General features: G+C 46.1%; 1 protein-coding gene and 1 long non-coding RNA gene across 2 annotated transcripts in view; one reads left to right on the top strand and one right to left on the bottom strand.

Moving 5' to 3' along the window:
- Nucleotides 1-4,184, bottom strand: part of N4BP1 (NEDD4 binding protein 1) — a 49,623-nt gene extending 45,439 nt beyond the window's left edge. Inside the window, exon 1 of the mRNA XM_015084016.3 lies at nucleotides 3,732-4,184. Coding sequence (XP_014939502.2) covers nucleotides 3,732-3,929 — 198 coding nt within the window. The 5' untranslated portion in view covers nucleotides 3,930-4,184. The remainder of the gene's footprint in view (nucleotides 1-3,731) is intronic.
- Nucleotides 4,185-5,179: 995 nt separating this feature from the next.
- On the top strand, nucleotides 5,180-6,635 carry LOC113595261 (uncharacterized). The gene is made up of 2 exons (XR_008293894.1): nucleotides 5,180-5,594; nucleotides 6,458-6,635. It is a non-coding gene; the product is annotated as an uncharacterized LOC113595261 (long non-coding RNA).
- Nucleotides 6,636-22,778: the final 16,143 nt, after the last annotated feature.

Below are 22,778 nucleotides of genomic sequence, written 5' to 3'. Positions count from 1 at the left end.
TAATATCACATTGCTACAAAAGTTGCTAACCACCCCCAATCTGTCCTTGTATCATCACAAACCAGCAACGGACCACACTGAGGAGAACAAACCTGGGGGTATAAACACTCTCAGTGAAGACATTTCTTAGAAATGTAAATCTGATGGCATCACTCATGTTCTCACAACCCTTTCAGGAGTCTCTACTACCCGCCTGCTTGGTAAAATCCATGTTCTTCAACAGTTCCCCAAGTGCCTTGTGACTTGGCCCCTTTCCACCTCTGTCCATCTCCCTCCAATTGCCTCCTACACTTGGGAAATCAGTGATAAACTGGCACTATTTTCATATCCCTGTGATTTTATACATGCTCTTCCCTCTGGAAAACTCTTGTTCATCCTTTACACACAATTTAGCAGAGCAACCCTTTCTCTCCTGTATTACTGTTAACACCTGGCACATACTTCAATAGTTAACATGTATCATACTATACTATTTGTTTCCATATTTGTGTCCCCCACTAGGCTGTGAATTACTTGAGGTCTAGAGGCAACTGTTACTGTACTTCTTGGCACATAAGTTTTCTTCAAATGTTGGCTACCTGGCCTCACCAACAGGTCAAACTTTATCCACCATCCTTCCTAACATCAAGGCTTAAAACCTCTCTCTTAATCCCTACATACACTCAGTTGCCAAATCCCAGGGAAAACTTTTGTCACCCATCCATGTCCAGCTTGAAACAAAGTCTCTTCCACAGGTGGGTCTTCCTGCCTCCAAGTAGAGTTTCAGACAAGTCCTTCTCTCAAAAATCCTCACTGACTCTAAGGCCCAATGCCTTAACCTGGCATTTGGGTCCCTTGAGGCTCTGACACTTCCTACCAAGACACTCCACATGTTTTGGGGCTTCTAGCCTTTACTCACAATTACCTCCATCTGGGAATCTTGATGACGCTTCAAAGCCCAGCTCAGGTGCTGCTTCTGCCAACAAATTTCTCCTCTCACAAAAGTGGCCACTTTTACAGAGGATGTGCCTTTTTTTTTTAACCTCCCAGGATGTTGTCACAGTTTCTACCTGTAGTCCCCTTTCTCTCTAGCCAATAGAACCCTAACTAACTAAACCTCATTTTCTCCCCTACTCTCACATGAGCTAAATGTAGTGATTTAACATTTTAAAATATTTATTTTTGAGAGAGAGAGTGCACATGCAGAAGAGGCAGAGAGAAGGGGGGAGAGAGAATCCCAAACAGGCTCCAGACCCAGCATGGAACCCAATGTGGGGCTCAATCTCACGACCATGAAATTGTGACCTGTGCAGAAACTGAGAGTCGGTCGCTTAACCAACTGAGCCACCCATGAGCCCCATGATTTAACATTTTAAAAGCAGGAAAACAAAGTAACCTGCCTGAAGAGACCCAGAATAGTTGTCCTCATCTTAATCAGAAGCTCTACCAGCTAGTTAAAAAAAAAATTCTTATTTACTCTTAATCTTCCTGGGGTGCCTGGATGACTCAGCCAGTAGAGCCTCCTAGACTTTTGATTTCTGCTCAGGTCATGATCTCAGAGTTGTGGGATCAAGTCCCTTGTCAGGCTCTGCGCTTAGTGTGGAGCCTGCTTAAGATTCTTTCTCCCTCTGCCCCTCTCCCCTGCTTGCACTCTTTCTCTTTAAAAAAAAAAAAAAAAAAAAAAATCTTCCTTCCCCCAAACCTTCTCCTCCACAACTTAAAATATTGTTGATGTTGAAGTCTGCTTTCCTATTCTTAAGTTAATGGTTTCCTCTTACTCAAAAGAATGTAACTGTGGCATTCAACTCTTACCCATGAGTCTCAAGGGAAAAGAAAAAGAATTTCTTACAAGTGGGAGGATTGGATTATGAGTAACACACCTAGCAAACATAAAATGGGTGGGTGACACCCACTACCGAGATACTGTAAGACACACCTTTTCCAAATAGCTTATCCTAAACTGTGTCGCAGGACAGGCAACAGAACTGGAGTTGGGAGGGTCTAGCAGAACATGCCAGGTTTTTCTGTACAGCAAAATAAGTACTTTCTACACTTGGGGTGAGTCTTGAGTAAAGCTGAACTGGGAGCAGGTGAAGCACACAGTAAAAGCAGTGAGACTAGTCAGACAACAGTAGTGGTTTAAGCTTGAGGGTTGCTATGGCGGAGAATTGGGAAAATAAGGTGGGACTGGATTAGTAAATGTTTTGTAAATCTCCAGGAGTTTGGAGTGAATGAGATAGGCAACAGGAGGCCCTAGCAGGTCCCAGGGCAGTAAAAGAATTTTCCCTGGACAGTTCAGTCTAATGCAAGGAGGGAGGTGGGGGAGGAGGGACTGGAGTGAGGGCAATGAAGTAAGGGAGGCGCACATACCTAGAATGAAGGTCTTAATAGCAGCAAAGGCAATGAAGAGGAATGAGTGCATGTAAGAGATTTCACAGAAGCATTAATAAGACTTAGTTATGTCACACCTTTTAGCCCTGGGGAGTGTGAAGAAATTTGGCAGCTGGGAGAAAAACAAGAGGGTACTGAGAAGTTAAAAATTACAAGTTAGGAAAAAAATTAAGCACAGGAAAGCAAACTTGATTCAACATCTAGAATGTAGTAATTTATGCTATGGAGAAAGATCACACAGTTAAGTGTCCCCTCTCCTCCAAAGATATTAAAACAAAAAGCATTTAGGTGCTTTTTTTTTTTTTTTAATCTAAGAGGGAATCAGGAGTCACAGCAGATCCAATTCTGAGAGCACTGTGAAATTCCTGAAGTAGGATGCCAGAAAGAGGATCATTTTGTTCCCAGCCAGAGGGCTCATCATTTGGGAGACAGGTAGCAAGAACAAGGGCCCTAAGTCTGAATCCTGGCTCCCCACCTACTGGACAGAAAGACCTGGAGAAACTTGGATACGTGAGAAGGGGGGCTGCGCTTTGCTAGTTTCCTGGCTCAGGGAGGAAGGGGAGTAGTTGAAGGTGTTGCGTAGGTATAAGTCTGAAGTGCTGATTTTGAGAGAAGGTGAGTCACCACTTGCAGAGTTTCAGTTTCTCCAGCTGTTAATTTAGAGAGAGGAAGATAATAAAATCTACCTCACTGGATTTTTTAAGGGCTGCATTAGGTAATCCTTATGAAGTGTTCAGCTTATGCTCGTCCTACGACCTATAACCATTAAATGTGTTCCTCAATACAAGAAACAATACTTTTTAACACTATTGTTAAATATCCCTATCTCTTCTTGATATTCAGCGTATTTTACTACTATTATAGTTTTGTCAGATTCTCAAAAGGGGCTGAAATCCCAAAAAGTTCAGAACCCCTGTACTGGAGGCCTGGGAAGAGAGAGGTGGCTGAAGTGGTGGACAAGGAGGCTGCGGGCCTAGCTACCAGGCCCTGCGCGCACCATCCCGAGGGCCAGGGGGCGGATAACAACTGGCAACATTCGCAGCGCGCTCACTCTGGGCCAGCCACAACACCTACTCCAAACCTCGCGACAGCCCTCCGAGAGAGGTACTTTCGCCCTCGCCACTTTACAAATGGGGAAACTGAGGCGCTCCGGGATTGAACCGCTAGCCCAAGGTCACATGGATCGAGAGCTGAGAACGCGGGTCCATGGACTCTGGAGACTGCGCTCTTAACCACGGCGCTTCGCTGAGTACCCACACGGAGCAGGGAGAAAAGGGGTGGGGGTGCCCTGGGAGCCCGGCCGAGGCGAGGCCCCAGGGGCTGGGCCGCGGAAGGAGGGCGGGGGCGGCAGCGGGACTCACCTTGGCGCTGTGCACCGCCTCCTGCGCCCCGCGGAGTTGCAGCCAGATGCGCGCGGGCAGCGGTTCCTCGGCCCCGAGCGCGCCGAGCACCGCCAGGCTCACGCCGAACAGGCCCTCGATGCGGCCGCGGCTCCGCTCCAGCAGCGCCGCCTTCTCCGCGGGCGCCGTGAATTCGTCCAGCACCGCCCGGGCCGCCATGGCGGGCGCGGCCTCCCGCGGCGGCGCCGGGGGCCGGCGGCGGCGACGCCCCCTCAGCGTGCTGCCGCTACACCCGAGCCAGTCAGGCGGCGTCGGCCCTTGCGGCCGCCTCGCCCCCGCCCGCGGCCCGCCGCCTGCCCGCAGGCCCAGCTACACCATACCGACTCACCGCCGCAGCTTGGCTACTGCGGGTAGTGAACCCCGCCGCCCCTTCGCCACCGCCGCCGCGGGCAGGGCCCCGCTGCCGCGCATGCGCCCTGCCAACCTCCGTCATTGATGGTCGCCGCCCCCCAGTAGAGGGAGGGAAGGCGGAGGCGACGGAACTCTACGTCACGCGCGGTCGCCATGATTATTGAGGGCAGAGCGACGGCTGCGGAGAAGGGCATGGGCGGCCTTCTTTGGTGAGGCCCAACGCTTTCGGGGACTAGGTGGATAGTGAATCTTTGGTTTCATAGATGGGGAAATTGAGGCTCTGAGCTAGTTGTTGGTATTGAATCAGTGTCACAAGGGATTTGGTTTCTCTTTAGACATCTTGAACCCCAAACTAAGGCTCTAGCAATTGAGTTTTCAAGCTTCTCAGTAATTAATAGGCAGATGGTTTTCCTTCTTTAGCTTCCTTCCTCCCTCTCTCCCTTCCTTCCTTTTTTCTTTTCTTCCTTCCTTCCTTCCATCCTTCCTTCCGTCCTTTCTTCATCCTTCTCCCCATTTGTCCCACCCGCCCTTCTTTCTATCTTAATCTTCGTACCCATCTTCTCTCTTCCTTTACATTGCCTTCCATCTTTTTTTTCCTATTTATTGTTCTTTCAGTAAAAATGGTAACAATAAAAAGTATGGAGAATTGAAGAACAAAGAAATGATTTTAAAATTTCAGGAGAGTGATTTCTTCTGGGAGTGAAGGAGGAGAGTGTGTTATAGTAGAGGGGACTAGGGGTTCATCCATTTTACTGTGGGACTTGAACAAACACACCCTAACCCCTCTCCAGCTCTGTTTTCTCATATCATCAGGGGTTGCGCTCAGTTATCTTCAAAGGCTTTTCCAGATCTTACATTCTCTGAGTCCATAAAAACAGATTGTGTAAGATAAAACTTTGGTTTCCTTGCTCTGGGCTAGATGTCCTGAATATAGTAGATAGATAAGGGTCATGGGAATATTACTTAACTTCTCTGTGTCTTAATTCCTTATCTGTGAACTGTGGACAACAATAGTACCTCGTTGTGAAAATTACTACAGTACATGGACATGGTAAGTGATCACTAAGTATTAGCTATTACTATTGATAAATTAGCAACACATTTAAGGTTCCATTTTCATGGAAAAGCTTTGTATGGATTATACAGCCATGTTGAACCTGTGGGCCTGGGAGCCCCCTCCATCTTTGTAGATTTCCCCTTGAGAAAGAAGGGGATCTAAAGATGTTACAGTTGGAAATGCCAAAGGTGAACGGCCTTGGTAAGAGGGATTACCCAAGGTAAAACCTCTTAGGGATCCAGGCTGCTGGGGTTTTCCGTCTGTCTCAGAAATTTAGGCAGGTGTGGTTCCCTGGTGCCCTGATAAGAGATGACTCAGCACAGGGAAGAGAACCACTAGGCTCACAGACCAACAACTTCCTTCTTTCCTGGGCTTTTCCCTTGGTGTCTACACAACCTGCAGCCTTCCTGCATCAGGTAGGTGACCTGAGATTGGCTGAGGCAAATCAGGTGGTGAGGATGGCCTTGCTGATGGACTGCACCCAAAGCTAGAGTCAACACGTGTTATTTCCTGTCTTTTTGTTGCACTCACCTTAAATGGAATTGCTATTGTTCATTGATTGGACAAGGCTTTCCCCAGGGTTGTTCCTGTTTGCTCCCAGTGACTTCCTGGCCAGTGATTCTTAATTGCTTAATTATAAGTGGTGAGGAGAGGCTGCCTGGAGAAGCACACAAAGCTCCTTTTCCTCCCCCAACAAAAACTCGTCCTACACCAGCAAAAGTAGTGCACACGCACACAACCATAAAAGAAAGCTAGGCCATTATACTGTGTTCGTAAGTCACTGGATTGGTGTATTACCAGAGATACAGCTGTTGGGTTTTTCCCCCTGTTTAAAAGACTTGCCAGTTCATATCTGCTCAGCATTTCCCTTTAGGGAACTCTCAAGGTTTCCTGAGTGTAGGGAACTAGGAGAGAGGGAGAGAGAGAAATCCCCTTTTTAAGAAACTCCCTTGCTTCCTGCAATTTCTGAACCACAACTTTCCTCAGTTGATCAGCCTTGCCTATCTTGGCTAGTCTGACCAGCTCAGGACAATTGATGCCAAGGATGAGACCTTTATGGAGTCTATATTCTGAACACTTTACCTATTGTTTTTCTTTAATATCCATAACAATCCCATGAATCCCTCAATAAGTGATTGAGGGAATCACTTATTTCCCCTTCACCTATTTTCTTGGAGGTGGGGGGGGGGGTGAATTCCTACTCTATTCCCTCCCCAGCAGGGCCAAGCATGTAGGAACACATCCAGCTTCCATCTAATTCTCCCTTACTCTTCCCCAGGGCAGGAGGAGGACTTATCTGATGCCACAGACCAGTGGCTTTCAGAGAGGGTACACGTAATTGTCTGTTGTCTGCCGTCTGCGGTTGCTCACTGTGTCAGTGACTGGGTAAAGTGTTTCCACTTCAGCCACATCCTCCAGTCCAGCTTTGTCAGTAATAAAGATGACATTTTGATCTCTACCTGTCTGACGCCTGCTTTTATTTCTCAGTTCTGAATGCAGGAGGGGCAGAAAGTATTTATTGACCTTCTAAAATGCCACCGGTGGTTGCTATTATTATCACTCCTATTTAAAATTTTTTTTAATGTTTATTTTTGAGACAGAGAGAGACAGAGCATGAACGGGGGAGGGCCAGAGAGAGAGGGAGACACAGAATCTGAAGCAGGCTCCAGGCTCTGAGCTGCCAGCACAGAGCCCGACGCGGGGCTCGAACTCACAGACCATGAGATCATGACCTGAACCGAAGTCGGATGCTTAACCGACTGAGCCACCCAGGCGCCCCTATCACTCCTATTTTAAAAGTGAGGACATAGAAGCAATGTAGAGATCTCAAAATGTTTCACAGAGCTGGTAAGTGAGGTGGTGGGAATAGGAATTTGAATCCAGGCAGTCTGACTCTGTGCTGGGGTGCTCATATGTGCTATGCCATAATGACAACAAGCCTTTATCTGCAACCAACACCCGTTTCTGCCCTCCTGCAAAAGTAAGCAAGGGGAGATGACATGTTCTCATGACCAACCTCCTAATGCTTAGGTCCTACTTGCCTTGGGATGCTTTCAAAAACAGACAGACTTGCATATGTAATGTTGCTTAGCATAGCCAACCAGCCAACTAGCCAACCAAGCTGATGCTCAAAATGCCCTCCAACTGGAGGTCTCTGGGTGGTGAGTCTTCCTGGGTTGGTTGGTTGGTTGGTTATTTATTTGTTTGTTTGTTTGTTTATTTATTTATTTATTTATTTATTTATTTATTTATTTATGGTATAATGACATCTAGGGCTATAGAGTAAGAAACAGGAATACAATTGTGTTTCAGACACACGCATTTTAATATGTTTTCAAACTGAACAGTTTTTCCTCTCCCTCATCAATAGTCCAAACTACTATCATCTCTGCCTTTGACAGCTGTTGGGGTGTCCCCCACATTCTTCCTGACCTCTCTTCAAATTTCAGGAGCTACAACTGCTATAAGGTTGGGAGAAATTATTTACAAATATCGATGCTGCAGCCAGAGTAATATTCTCAAATTGCAAATTTCATCAGTCAATCTCTTAAGATCCCTCAAGAGCTTCCCCTTAGGCTCAGAATAAAATTCAAACTCCATATTATAGGTTTCAGGCTTTGTAAGATCTGTCTCCTGCTTACTCCACCTCTACTCCACTCTCCACTTAGCCTAACAGACACTGCCTCAGGGCATTTGCACAAGGATGTTTTCCCCTCCAGCTTTTCAGTTAGTTAACTCCTGCTCTTCCATCAGATCTCAGCTCAAGATCCACTTGTTCAAGAATTCATTCACTGGCTTTTCTGATGGGTCAAATCCTCTTGTCACAAGCTCTTGAGGGCACTGTGGCCCTTTTGCTCATAACACTGGGATCAGTTTTACATATGCTTGTGTGATTTGTTTTTTTTTTTTTTTTTTGAGAGAGGGCACAAATGAGCGAGGGGGAGAGAAAGAGAGGGAGAGAATCCCACAAGAGGCAGAGAGAGAGAGAGAGAGAGAGAGAGAGAAGCGGGGCCCACCCAGGGCTCATGTTTTACCAAAGTGAGGCTTGAGTTCATCCGATGTGGGACTCGAACTCAGGAACTATCAGATGTTTAATGACTGAGCCACCAAGGGGCCCGTGATATGAATGATTCATGTCTATCTTCAAATGTCATCAGACTGTCAGCTCCATGGGGGCTGTCACCTGAGGCTGGAATGAGCTCAAAGTATTTCAGAAATGGAAAACAGGACAGCACGTGGCCCTTTATGGCTGCAGAATGCTGAGGCAGGTGGGAGGGGAGGGCACCCACAGGTAGAATAAGGCTTTATCCTCCAGAACATGGTGGACCAGTTAGATTTTGTGTTTTAAGTATACTGGGAAGCCTTCCTAGGTTTTTAAGCAGCAAATGCACCATTTAACGTGTGCTCTGAGATCTCCCTCTGTCCCTTGGTGGAGAAAGCCTGGAGGCCTAGAGTGGACCTGGAAAGAGCGCTTAAGAGAGAGATAGTGGTGGATTGGACCAGGGAGGTTGGAGTGGACACAGAGAGGAGGAATCTGAGAGGTATTTTGGTGGTAAATCCTCAACATTAAAGTGCAGGGGGCTTGTTATCCTTAGCTGTGGAAAAGCCCTGGTGCTTCTGCTGCTTCCAGTCTTGTGTTTCTTTCCCTTTATAATCCTTCTGTGTCATTATTACTCACATTACTGGAACTCCTCTGACATTAATTCACACTGCTAAGCTGCTACAGCATTGAGAGTTGTTTATAAAACTCAGTCGTCTCAGGTGGGAACACAGTTTCTGGGCCAAGTGTTACTACATGACTGCGTGCAATCTACCAGCTCCCAGATGCCCTGAATCCACAGTATTTTCCCATCACCCTTTATAGCAGGGTTTCTCAATAATAACACAATTGACATTTGGGGCCAGATAATTCTTTGTTGTGGTGGCCTACCCTATGAATTATAGGATGTTGGACAGCATTCCTGGCCTCCCTCTCTAGATGCCAGTAGCACCCTCCTACCCCAGGTGTGAGAACACCCAAAATTCCCCAGAGAGTGTAATGTCTGGTGGGCGGAGGGAGGTGTAAAATACCCACCTGTATTTAGAACCACTGATCTACACAGCAGTTCGGGGAAAGCCCTATCTCTGGGGCTGAGCTTGTGGGAATTCTGTCTCCTCCTCTCTTCTGCATGAAACACACACACACACACACACACACACACACACACACACACACTCAGAACAAATCTAATGAGAGTTCTCTAGGTTCCCTCTGATATGCTGTCCTGTCTAAATTGAGAATGTAACAACATGGATTAAGAGGGTCCTGGTCAGAGTCAGATGTGTGTCCACCAAGCAAGTGACTGGGTAACTGACCACCTATTACCCATTGCTGCTTCTCATCAGCTTATTTATAGAATATGTTCTTGCCAGGCTGCCTACCTGTATTTAAAGCCTAGCTTAAGTCTCACTTTTTCCAAGAAAATGTACTGGCCTGTTCAACTTCCTGTGACTGGTTAGGGCAATTGAATGACTGGTTGTTTAATTCATTCATTCATTCAACAAATATTTACAGAATACTTACTATGTGCCAGGCAGTGAGTAAGTCCTGAAAACATATCAATGAACAAAGCAAAGTGTCTGCTTTCACGATCTTACTAGAAGGGAAGACACAATGAATGAGTGAATGATATAGGCCAGGGAATGGTGGTGGAAATTTAGAGGCCTCAATATTCTACTCCCACCTGTGGTAGGTAGTCTCCAAAAATGGCCCTCAATAATGCTTTTCCTCCTTGTGTGGACATACTGCTCTTTGCATCAGGAATCTGGACTGCTCTGTGACTGCACACTGATAGCATCTGTAGAAATGATATTCCAGGATTTCTAAGATCAATTCTTAAGAAGACTGTTAGCTTCTACTTCCTTCCTCTTGGAATACTTGCTTGTGCAACAGTCCTACTTGGAACCTAATTCCCGTGCCAAGAGGAAGCCCAAACAACTATGTGGAGGCAGGCCAAGGTCCCCATGTTCCCAGCTGACAGCCCCAGATGAGCTCCCAGCAAGAATACCAAATACCAGTCACGTGAGTGAGGCCATTTGGACTTCCAGCTGGTTCAGCATTCCAGACAACAGACAACCTGTGAAACAAAAGTACCATCTAGTCAACCCACAAATGTATGTGCAATAATAAATTGTTAATTCAACTACTGAGTTTTGGGTGATTTGTGATGCAATACTACATAAAAGAAACACATCTAAATTCATAACTGACAGACCAACATAAGAGCTAGACAGATATGCAAACTTATAACTTATAATGTTGAATGGAGGATATGGCTGGTTATTGCCCTACTCATGAACTGGACAGAGTCCAGTGACTGGCACAGCTGGACACTCTCTGGGCTTCTCTTCTTCCCGTACCTGCTGGGCTGGTGGGGAGGCCCGTTTCTGTGAGACAGAGAGCAGACACAAACGTGCTGTCTCTGCAGATAGGCTGGCTCTCCAAGAGAAGAGAGCTGGGATGCATATGCTCAGTATATCCTCCAAAACTCATCAATCAGACAACTCAATCCTCCCATAGAGAGGAGAAGTGATAGGTAGGGACATAGGCCAAGAAAGGTGGTCTGCCTTGTTTCCTTCACATGGAAATATGAAGAATAGAGAAAAAGGGTACGCCAACAGTGATGAGGATTCTGAAATGGAGAAGATGCATTTGTAATCTTTTAGGTGGGCTGGACAAGGAAAGCCTCTCTGAGGAACTGACATTTGAATGGAGTTGAGGAGCCATGGGGATATGTGGAGAAGAGCGTCTAGGCAGACGGTGGTTAGTGTGTCTGCAGAGCAGCAGGGGGACTGTGTGCCTGGAGCATGGAGAGGAGAAGGGGTTGAGGTTGAGACTTGGCCAGAGCATGGAGCCTTATGGTCCTGGGAAAATGTTAGAACTTATTTTACATGTGATGGGAAGTCATTAGAAGGTGATTAATGCTTCTTGATCAATAGATTCTTCAACTCAGGGCTGCAAGGGCTTCAGCACTCTTGCCATCAAGTTTCTTGTTGGTGAAACCATGTTAGAGTCAGTGTGGAAGGGCTATAGGGTTCCCATACTTGGATGAGGTCACCACCCTGGGCATGAGACTCCAGGTGCTCAGCTGCATGTACTGCAATCAGGTCTAAGACCCGGCTGCTTACCGATGCTTCTAGGGCTATCTGGGCAGTAGAACTTCAGACAAACTTGATATGAGTGCCCATAAGTATGGTACATTCTTATTAATTAATTTGTTAATTTATTTATTTTTAAATGTTCATTTTTGAGAGAGAGAGAGAGACCACATAAGAGTTGGGGGGCGGGGCAGAGAGAGAGGAAGACAGAGGATCTGAAGCAGGCTCCAGGCTCTGCGCTGACAGCAGCAAGCCTGACGTGGGGCTCAAACTCATGAGCCATGAGATCATGACCTGAGCCTAAGTCAGAGGCTCAACCAACTGAGCCACCCAGGTGCCCCTGTGTGGGGAATTCTAAAGTCACTGGTGGTGGTGGGAGGTAGGGGTAACAGTGACTAAGGTAGTATGCTTATTTTCCTGGAAGAGCAGGAGAAGGAAAGTAATGGCTACATAATGACAGACAGAATGCTGTCACCACCACATGGGACAGAAATCAAGTGGTGAGGGGCAGTCAGAAGATGCAGAGACCACAAATGAGGAAGGAATTGGATGGAACTGCTATGGCATGGAACACATGCTATCTAAACATATGTATGTGTGAGTGTGTGTGTGTGTGTGTGTGTGTGTGTGTGTGTATTGCTTTTCCGGATGCCCCTTACATGCTTGACCCAATACAAGGAACTGGGCTATGTACCCAGCATTTAGAACAGTATGTGTTCCTCAAATTATTGATTGGCTGATTCTACACAAATGATCTCATTTGTCCACCCCCACAGACAATTCCGTGAAGTAGGTATTATGCCCATCTTATTTTTAATTTTTTTTAAGTTTATTTATTTGTTTTGAGAGAGAGAGAGAAGGGAAGGGGTAGAGAGAGAGGGAGACAGAATGTCCTAAGCAGGCTCTGCACTGTCAGTGCAGAGCCCGACATGGGGTTTGATCTCACAAACCGTGAGATCATGACCTGAGCCCAAATCAAGAGTCAGATGCTTAACCGACTGGGTTACCCAGGCACCCCTATTATGCTCATTTTAAAGATGAGGAAAATGAGACTTAGGAAGGTCAAGTAACTTTTCTGAAGTCTCTACCACTAGGAAGAGGTAGAGACAGAACTGGCATGACAGATCTGTAGTATTGAAGACTTCTCCAGAAGGGTGGAGACGTGCCCTGGTTCCCCTTGAACTCTCCCACACCCAAACAAGTACCAGACTAGTTCAGTGACTGCCCAGAACCGGTAATTGAGTTTTATTGACCTAAAGATCTCCAGGACAAGAGGGTACAAATGACTTTTGCACATTCCAGGACTGCAGGACACAGACAGCAGGAAGATCTTTCTCTTAACTTGACCAGTCTCTCGCAGACATGGAAGACACTTCTGGATGTCCTGTTATAAAACTTCTGCATGCTCTGGGAGTCAGATTTGGCCAGGAGGCATCTCCTCTTCCCAACAGTCCCAAACTGCAGCCTGGAGTGGCGCTTGGAGCTGGCCCTAACTTAAGGCCCCATCTAATCCACCCTCTTTGTTGTACAGATGAGGAAACCAAGATTCAGAGAGGGGAAGCGAATTATCCATACCAATGACTGTCTTTCCCCACAACTCAATCCAGAGTGGACAAACCTCTTCAACAACAAGGCTCACCCTTGTCTACAGGACGGTCTCCTCTTCCTCCAACCGCATCTGCAGATCACAGTCATCTTTCCGGTGGTCCTTGCCCTTGCCCCACAGCAATATGCTGCCTCCACAGCCAGAGGACCCCTGCCGCCCAGGGTGAGGGAGAGGAGATCAGTCCAGCTACAGGGGGCTGGCTGGAAGACCTCTAAGGACCTCCTCACCCTGAGATGCTATTTTATGCATGCTCAAGAGGCCCAAGGTGGGACAGGCTCACAGGAAGCCAGGTCTCCACCCTTCCCCTCCAGCTTTCCAGAGTAAAAAGAATGTACAGTTTCCGGAAGTTTGTGTGTATTGCAGGAAGGTCATGGAATATGTCAGGGTTCCCTTTGTTCTGCAGTGGAGTCAGCAGTGTGGCTGCCTCTCTCTCTGGCTCTCCATCACCACCTCTTGCTACGTCTCATTCCGCATTCCCGCCAGAGGTAGTACTGGAATCCCAGTTTTTCCTAAAGTGTGGAAAACACACCACTGACAGAATGGCAGATGAGTTTCATTGGTAAACAGCCAGACTTCTAAGAAACTGTAATTGTTACATATTTATTTTTACAGTTCTGTTTTTGGCAAGAAATACTGGACTTGCAGCTGTAGCAATGAAACATTTCTCTTGTAATTATATTTAACTTTAGAAGGTGAGTTGATTTCAAAGAATGTATTAACCAGATTCTCAAGTGTGGTGGTGTGTAGAAATGGTCAGAATCACGAAAGGGGATGTAAGGGACCCACGTGTGGGAAATACTCATGGGAGTTGGTGCTTTAGGACCGTGTATTCTGTCTCTTTATGCAGGGACATGTGCTAAGAGTGGCAACCCTTTCGGAAGACCCACGTCTGAGGGTGTAAGAGCTGGCACTAGGCAGACCAAAAAACCGTCAGGGCAGGAGTTTTGACTCTGCCCTTTTCCGTGGTGCCCGGGCGAGCCTCTCTGCTCTGGGCCGTTTCCCATTTCTGCAATGAGGAGGTTGCAGCCCCGCCAGCTGACATATTCTCATTCCTTCCCCCTCCTACCAGCGTTGGAGCTTAGACCAGCAGACACCGTCAGGGGAAACGATTTCACGTTTTAGGCTCGCACTCGCTCGCTTATCACATATTTACTGCGCCCCTCCGTGCAAGGGACCTCTAACTCCCAGAAAGCTTGTTTGCCACAGGCTCCCGGCCTCGACCACCGAAGCCCGGAGCGCCACCTGCTGTCCTGAGTGCAGCTTCCGAGAATGAAGGAGAAGACTTGAAGTCTCCCTCACCGCGAAGCAATCCCCTGAAGAAATTGGGGAGGCAGCTCTTTTGGGAATAGGTGGCAAGGCCAAATGGGGATGCAAGGTAAATGGATCTGTGTGATTGGCAGAAATGCCTCCCACAGATGGAAAGGCCTCAGAGGGAACCCAAAGAAAGTGGGCAAGCAGCAACAACTGCATTTAGCCATGCTTTTCTCGGGCAGAAAGGCTTACAACCAGCACCTCCAGGCAACAAAAAGGGACTGGGTCTGCTCCCCATTGAGATCCTGGGTGTGGAGAGAGCAGCTGAGGAGCTGCATCAGAGGCGCAATAAAATGGATTGATAAATTAATTTTGGGGGCACTTTTCACTCTGTGTTTGTTTTGAGTGGAGAAGAACGTGTTGCAAGGTGTCTGTGTGCAAAGGGCAACATCCTCCATCCAGTCCCACATGTGGGGAAATTGCTCCCCAAAGCTCTCTTTCTTAGCAGTGTCAGTGATGGGGCTGGAATTCCTCTGTGTCCAGAATGCAACTCTGCATGCGGGTCTGCCTGGGATGCTGCCTCTCCAGCGCTCAGCTCTTCCACAAAGTCTATTTAGGTTTTCAGTTGGAGGCCAGGAGGTGTGGTCCAGGAGCATGGAAGCTTTCCACCTGAGTTGTTCCCTAGCTTTGGTCTATCTGTGGAGGGGTGTTTTAGAATAGGAGTGCTCAGGCCCCACTCTAGCAGACTGTGGTGGGGTGGGTTTGATATGTGGGGTGAGATGTGAGATATATATATATACACACACACACACACACACATATATCACATTTTCTTTATCCATTCATCCATTGGTGGACACTTAGGTTGTTTCCACATCTCAGCTATTGTAAATAATGCTGCATCTCCTTCCTTTCTTTAACTGCTATGGCAGCTCATTGCGCGAGACTGTAATTGCTTCCACCACTTCCCAGCTGGTGGGTGCTGAGCTTGTTTCCAGTCTCTTGAAGACACACTGTGAATTCCCACCGAGGAGCCAGCTCACCTTACCCAGAGAGTAAACTATAACTGCAAAGCAAAATGTGTTATTTAGACTCGTCCCCGAGAATAGACAGGCCCACATTCAAGACTGGCCACCTTTTCTCTGTAAACGCCGTGCTGTTTTTCCTCCAGCATTGGGATGGATCACAGTGCCATATGAAGTGGTAGGTGTGCATTTCAGGGCCCTGTGGTACAAATCAAGTGTCTTCACACATTGCAGTCACCCACGTTGTGGTCAGCTCACACTGTGAGAGGCTTTTGGAACAGAGGGCCCAGCAGGTCTACAGTCCCCCATCTCATGCCCTTTTTGGACTTGTTGGGTGGGATGGTGGGTGGCGTCACTCAAGATATTAAGCTTTTTGTTGACAGGGAGGTGCATACAGGTGAATTAATGTGAGTTGCATGTGGAGGGCTGCCTCCTGCTGTACTACATGGTGATAATTACCCCCCATGGGTGCTCTGATGGCCTTCCCATTAGCGTTTTCTCTCCCTCTCCCTCATTAAACTGTGAGTTGCTTAAAGCCCAAAGCGGGGACTCATTTGTCCCTGCAGTTCTCACAGCCTTGGAAGTCTGACCTGGGTGCAGGCAATGCCTGAGTATTTACCACCTACCAGGTGCCCGTAGAGCACTATATTCAATTACCTCACTTAATCCTCCTAACAACTCCCAGAATGAGGTGCTATCATTATTCCCAGTTTTGAGATGAAGAAAAGGAGGCACAGAGAGGTCGAACCACCCATCAAAGTCACACAGCTCCTAATTGGCAACGCTGAGATTGTGAATCTGGGCAGTTTGGCTCCAGAATCTGCCTTCTTCACTGCTCTGCTATGCTGCTTCAGTGATCTTTTCTCTCTGTCTTGGAAAGTTTGGGAGGAAAGGGGATGGTGTTTACTTTAATTCAACCTAAAACAGTAACATTCGGTTTAGCAAAAGTGTATTGTGAGTCCTGGTTCTGTTACTAATTAGCTGTTACAATTTTGGAACAGTTACTTAATGTTTTTGTTTCTCACCCATAACACAGGGACAATAGTACTGATTGCAAGGGGCTATTGTGAGGCTGAGATGAATAAGTCTACAGAGGGGGCTTACGCTAGTCGGTAGTCAGCATGCAGCATGCTGCTTCCATGTACCAAGGCATGGGCCAGATCCTCCATGTTCATGGTGCGTGGATCAGCAGCGTGGGCATCATCTGAACACTTGTGAGAAATGCAGAATCTCAGGCCTCACCGCAGACCAGCTGAACCAGAATCTGCATTTTAGTGAGGTGCCCAGGTGGTTTATGTATGCTGTAAAGGCCTAGAAAGCCCTGCTCTACAGCAGTGGCTTCCAATCACCTGCTTCCATCAGACTCCCAGGTGCAACTTCTGACCCCCGAGGATGGTGTGTGTGTTGGTGGCAGACAACACACTTTTGCTAGCTCATTTAGCCTCTTCTGAAGGTTGGCGATAAGCCAGGCTTGGAGACCCAGCTATGAGAGGCGGTAGAGATGAATGAATGAAGCCGTTTCTGCACTTTTGATGTGACAGAGAGGACATCTTTTTGGTTGGAGTGCCCAACGTTTGGCATCGTTTTCTGGGTCCCCCTTCCATCCTTGCATTTTAACATTTTGAGAAACAGAGCTTTAGTGACTCAGGAAGGGTGGTCAGAGACAAGAGTGCCACCCTGTGGCAAGATCCTGGCATTACCACTCAGAATACTGTTGGTAAAGTTAAGGACACAGTGACTTCCATCTGCGATAATAGGGACAGTAATAGCTAAATTGTATTGAGCTTTTGTTATGTGCCAGATACCATGCCTGGATTCCCCCCCCCCCCCACGGATTCATTTATGTAAAACTTACGATGAGAGAATGAAGTAGGTACGGTTTTCTCCATATTGCAGGGCCAGGGGAGCAGAGGTTGGGATAAATGTACTGACTTGCTCAGGGGCTCTGGGTACTCAACACTGGAGCTGGGAGGGTACTCAGGGCAGCCTGGCTCCAGAGCCCACCATTGTACATTAGTTTTGATATATTTCCTTGGAGCCAAGAGAAGGAGCCCTTTCTGGCGTAGACCCTTTGGGTTTAGACTATATTTAAGCGTGTGCTATTTTGTTTCCGGGAGCAGGCAGCGAGTGCTGGGCCAGGTGTTGGAGACCTGGTGCTAGCATGAACTCCCCTCCCTCCCAAGAAGTCTCAGGCTCATTGGCGTACTTTTTTCTGAGTTTGTAGGAGAGGGGATAATAATATTTGAGCGGTTTACCTTATAGTGTCTTTGCAACAATGCAAGGAAGCCCCTGGGTAACAGAAAATTGGACTGAAAATTACATGGCAGTGGGAAAGGCAAAGTGGTGTCTGATATTCTCAGGGAATAAAAGGTTAAAAATGTATGATTTTTCCCCCCAGTACTTCAAACCAGCTGCATTAGTCAGAACAGACAATTATGCTGGGTTAATAATAAACCCTAACATCTCAGCAGTTGAAAAGAACAGAGTGTCTCTCTCATCAATGATGTAAGCACACAGGGCTCCACTCCTCTTAGTCCCTCAGGACCCAGGCTGGCAGAGGCTGCATCTCAACAGGCAGCAAAAAGAGCCTGGAGACCACCAACTGCCCCTTCAGATCACATGGCCATGCATGAACTCTAGGGCTCAGAAGACAGGTGAATATTTGTGACCCAGTGATTTCCTTCCTTCCTTCTTTCCTCCTTCCCTTTCTTCCTGCCTTCCCTCCCTTCTTGTTTACTGAGTGCCTGCTACCTGCGGTGTTGTTCTTCACAGGGGGGTTATGGATAAGACAACATTCCATCTCAAGGCCCACGTGGTCTCATGGTGAAGTCAGAAAGCTGACAGGGATAATTATGGGGGGATATGTGAGCACAGAGAAGGGGCAGCTCGGTCAGCCTGAGGAGTAGTTAGGGAAGGCTTCCTGGATGAGGCAGTACAAAAGTTCCAAAGGACGAGCCAGAATAAGTCTGGTGAAAGAGGCAGGGAAGAGCATTTTCAACAGAAGATAGGTAGAAGATATTTGGTGCACAGGAGGGCTCTTTGGGCTCAGTGAGGGGTTCTCTAGGTCTGAGGTATGTCGGAGGTGGATGAGTGGATAAGGAGGCATGGTAGGAGTTGGGACCAGATTATATAGGTCTGTGGACAGTTGCAGAGTTTGCACTTTACGTGACGCAATGGAGCCATAAAAAGGTTTTAAGCATGGCAGTGATGTGGGAAGTCCTCTTCAGGGTGGGTAGGAGGAGGAAGAGTTGGGAGTAGAAAGATGGTTAGGGTGCTATTGTAATACATAGAAGGAGGTGATGGGGAGTCCGGGCAGAGGGAGGATGGGCACATCTGAGAGGTTATACACAGGCATAGTCTACAGGACTTGGTTTAAACTGAAAGTGGGGTAATGCCAAACCTTTAAAAATGCCTGAGTTTCAAATTGCATGAAATGGATACGATTTATTCATTCAAGATATGTATTAATGTCTGTCACAGGCCTGTTCTAGGTGCTTCAGATACCCCGTGGGGAAAAAAAAATCACAATTTCCTGACCCTCATGAGGCTTACAGTCTAATGGAAGAGCAGGCAATAAATATGTTTATAAACTAGACAGTATATTAAAAAGTACGTGCCATGTGAGGAAAGGATAGGGAAAGGGTGGTCAGGAGTGTTGGAAGGGAGAGGGCTCAATATTTTAGATAGAATGGTTAGAGAAGTTCTCACTTAGAGGTGGCATTCTCGAAGGGATGTGGAGGTGAGAGAGGACACATTTCATGTTCTACAGGCTGGACCGAGGGAGGAGGAAAGGTTGGCAGTGCACTCGTTTCTAGTGGAGACATTTTCCTTTAAACAGCCTTCCTGGAAGCCCACAACATATTTCTACTTTCATCTCATTTTCCAGGACTTGTGTTTCTGGAACACACATTCTCTTTGGACAAGGACCATTTGATCTGTTGTTTATGCCTTCCTCATTCCAGGCATTGGACTAACTATTGGGTAGTTTTGACTGCATTTGGAATGTTCTAGGAACTCATCGGTCCTTTGGTATATAAACACTTTTTGGGCATGAATAATGTCTTCACATGTTTGGATCTGTTTTTTGTTTTGTTTGTTTTTGTTGTTGTTTGAACCTTTTTTTAAAATTTGTTGCTGTTTTTTTTTCTTTCTCATTTCATTTTCAAAGTTTAACTTTCGTTTTGAAATCCCCTGCAGTATGACTCCCCCTGCCATCTTCCTCAGATCTAAGTCATGATTCTTACCAGCCTACATAAGCCTTGTTATGGGCTGAATTTTATCCCCCCAAATTCATACATTGAAGCCCTAACTCCCAGTACTTCAAAATGTGACTATATTTGGAAATTGGGCCTTTAAAGAGGTAATAAAAGTTACACCACTTACAATCAGGGACATAAAAATCAAAACCTCACACCTGTCAGAATGGCTAAAATCAACAACACAAGAAACAATGATGATGAGTTCTCATCAACAGTGTTGATGAGAATGTGGAGAAAAAGGAACCCTTGTGCCCTATTGGTAGGAATGCAAACTGGTGCAGCCACTCTAGAAAACAGTGTGGCATTTCCTCAAAAAGTTAAAAATAGGACTACCCTATGATCCAGCAATTGAACTACTAGGTATTTACCCAAAGAATACAAAAACACTAATTCAAAGTGATACGCACATCCCTATGTTTAGAGCAGCTTTATTTACAATAGCCAAGGTGCACCTGGGTGGCTCAATCAGTTAAGTGTCTGACTTCAGCTCAGGTCATGATCTCACAGTTTGTGGATTTGGGTCCTGTGTTGGGTTCTATGCTGACAGCTCAGAGCCTGGAGCCTACTTTGAATTCTGTGTCTCCCTCTCTCGCTGCCCCTTCCTTGCTTATACTCTTGTCTGTCTGTAAAAAATAAATAAACATTAAAAAATTACAATAGCCAAGATATGGTAGCAGTCCAAGTGTCCATCAAGTGATGAATGGATAAAGAAGATGTGGTATATACAATGGAATATTATTTAGCCATAAAAAGAATGAAATCTCACCATTTGCAATGATGTGGATGGAGCTAGACAGTATAATGTTAAGCGAGATAAGTCAGAGAAAAACAAGGACCATGTGATTTCACTCATATGTAGAATTTCAGAAACAAAACAAACAAACAAAGGGAAAAAGTAAGAGAGAGAGAGAAACCAAGAAACAGACTCTTATCTATAGAGAACAAACTGATGGTTACAAGAAAGGAGGTGGGTAGGTAATGGGTTAAATTGGTGATGGGGATTAAGTAGTGCACTTGTGATGAACACCAGGTAATGAATGGAAGTGTTGAGTCACTGTGAAGGAGTTTACACCTGAAACTAATATTACACTATATGTTACCTAACTGGAATTAAAATAAAAACTTCAACAAAAAACTAATAAAGAGGTAATACAAGTTAATTCAGGTCATATGGGTGGGCCCTAATCCAGTATGACTGGTGTCCTTATAACAAGAGATTAGGACACAGACTTGCACAGAGGAGAAACCTTAGGAGGACACAGTAACAAAGAAGATTTACAAATTAAGGAGATGAGGCTGCAGAAGAAACTAACACTGCTGACACCTTGATTTTGGACTTCCAGCCAACAGAACCATGAAGAAATAAGTTCCTATTCTTTAAGCCAACCAGTCTGTGGTACTTGGTTATGGCAGTCCTAGGAAACTAAGATAGCCGCCCCCTCAACCCCCTGCAACCTCAATCTAGACTGAACATACACAGCTGAAACTCTTTTTTATTTTATTTTATTTTATTTTATTTTATTTTATTTTAATTATTTTATTATTTCATTATTTATTTATTTATTTATTTATGCATTTTATTTTTTATTTTAGAGAGGGAGGAAAAGAAGGGGAGAGGGGCAGAGGGAGAGAGAGAGAGAGAGAGAGAGAGAGAGAGAGAGAGAGAGAATCCCAAGCAAGCGTCACGCTCAGCGTGGATCCTGGGATCCTGACCTGAGTGGAAGTCAGAAACTCAACCAACTGAGCCACTCAGGTGCCCCATGAAGCTTTGCTTTATGTATGTATGTATGTATGTATGTATGTACGTATTTATAAATGTTTATTTTTGAGACAGAGGGAGACAGAGTGCGAGTGGGGGAGGGGCATAGAGAGAGGGAGACACAGAATCTGAAACAGGCTCTGGGCTCTGAGGTGTCAGCACAGAGCCCTATGCGGGGCTCGAACCCACGAACCGTGAGATCATGACCTGAGCCAAAGTCCGACGCTTAACCGATTGAGCCACCCAAGCGCCCCTCCATGAAGCTTTATTTTAAAAATGGGGTCTGGGGGCACCTGGGGGATCAGTTGGTGGAGCATCCCACTCTTGATTTTGGTTCAGGTCACGATACCAGGGTTGTGGGATGGGGCCCTGTGTCAGTCTCTGCACTGAGCATGGAGCCCCGCTTGAGGTTCCCTCTCTCTCTCCCTCTACCTCTCTCTCCTGCTTGTATGTGCTATCTCTCTCTCTCTCTCTCTCTCTCTCTCTCTCTCTCTCTCTCTCTCTCTCTCTCAAAATATACAATAGAAAAGGATAAGATAGGATAGGATAGAATAGAATAGAATAGAATAGAATAGAATAGAATAGAATAGAATAGAATGGGTCTCGACTGATGAGTGTTATTGCAATGTTGAGGTGTAGACTTGGATTGCAGTGGTGACTTCAGGAGGTGTTACCCAAAGTGATATGTGGAACCCCGGTAGGATGTGAAAGGTTAAGGGATATATGGGTGAACTATACATATGTATATATATATAGTTTAATTATAAAAATGTATTGTTAGCACTCACACCCATTATTTCACAGTTATCATCATTTAGAATGGGCTAAGTTAAAGAATAACAAACTGATTTGAAGTTGATTTAAAGAAAATTAGTTGGGTGATAATAAATACAGCAACCTATTCTGCCAAAATATATTCAAATGACGGCCACTGGGGAAGTGCTAAGCAGGGGACATTTGTCTGGGAAATGAGGGTGTGCTGAGATGGGTCCCTGGCATGTACCCCCACCTCCCACAGAGTGCTACAGTCCTGTTTATGGGAACGAAATCGAATTTGAAAATAATTTGATACAATGTGGTTGTAGCTGAAGCAAAAAGTTCTTGACATCATACCGGAAAGAGGGAGCAGGCCTGGAAGAAAGGAATGGACTTGAAGAAGGCAAATTGCTACTTAATGAGACAGCGCTTGGGCCCTATCTGGTGTGCAGCACAGATATGGGGAGAGAACTGTCTTGTCAAGATCAGGTGAGGAAATGGGAGAAGGGAGAAAATATAGGAGGGGGACACAGTGTCAATCCTTTACAAGTGCTCTGCCCTTAACAATTAATTGTCAATGGGCTCACATGCCTGTTTTCTTAAGTCAAACCATATCCTGTAAGTTAAGGGCTCCAGTCAAGCTGGATGAAACATCAGAAACACTAAGCACTTTATTTTTCAGAAACCCCCTTCAAAATCCCCTTTGGTGTGGCTCCTGCTTCATCATTCCAGCATGCTGCCCTCTCAAAAGTCACCAGGGCTCTCAATGGTTACCCCAGTTTTGTGGATAAGGAGTCCAAGGGTCA

This window comes from Acinonyx jubatus, chromosome E2 (genome assembly GCF_027475565.1).
Source record: "Acinonyx jubatus isolate Ajub_Pintada_27869175 chromosome E2, VMU_Ajub_asm_v1.0, whole genome shotgun sequence".
Taxonomy (NCBI): domain Eukaryota; kingdom Metazoa; phylum Chordata; class Mammalia; order Carnivora; family Felidae; genus Acinonyx; species Acinonyx jubatus.
Note: the sequence above shows the minus strand (reverse complement) of the source record. Positions and strands in the feature narration are given on the sequence as shown.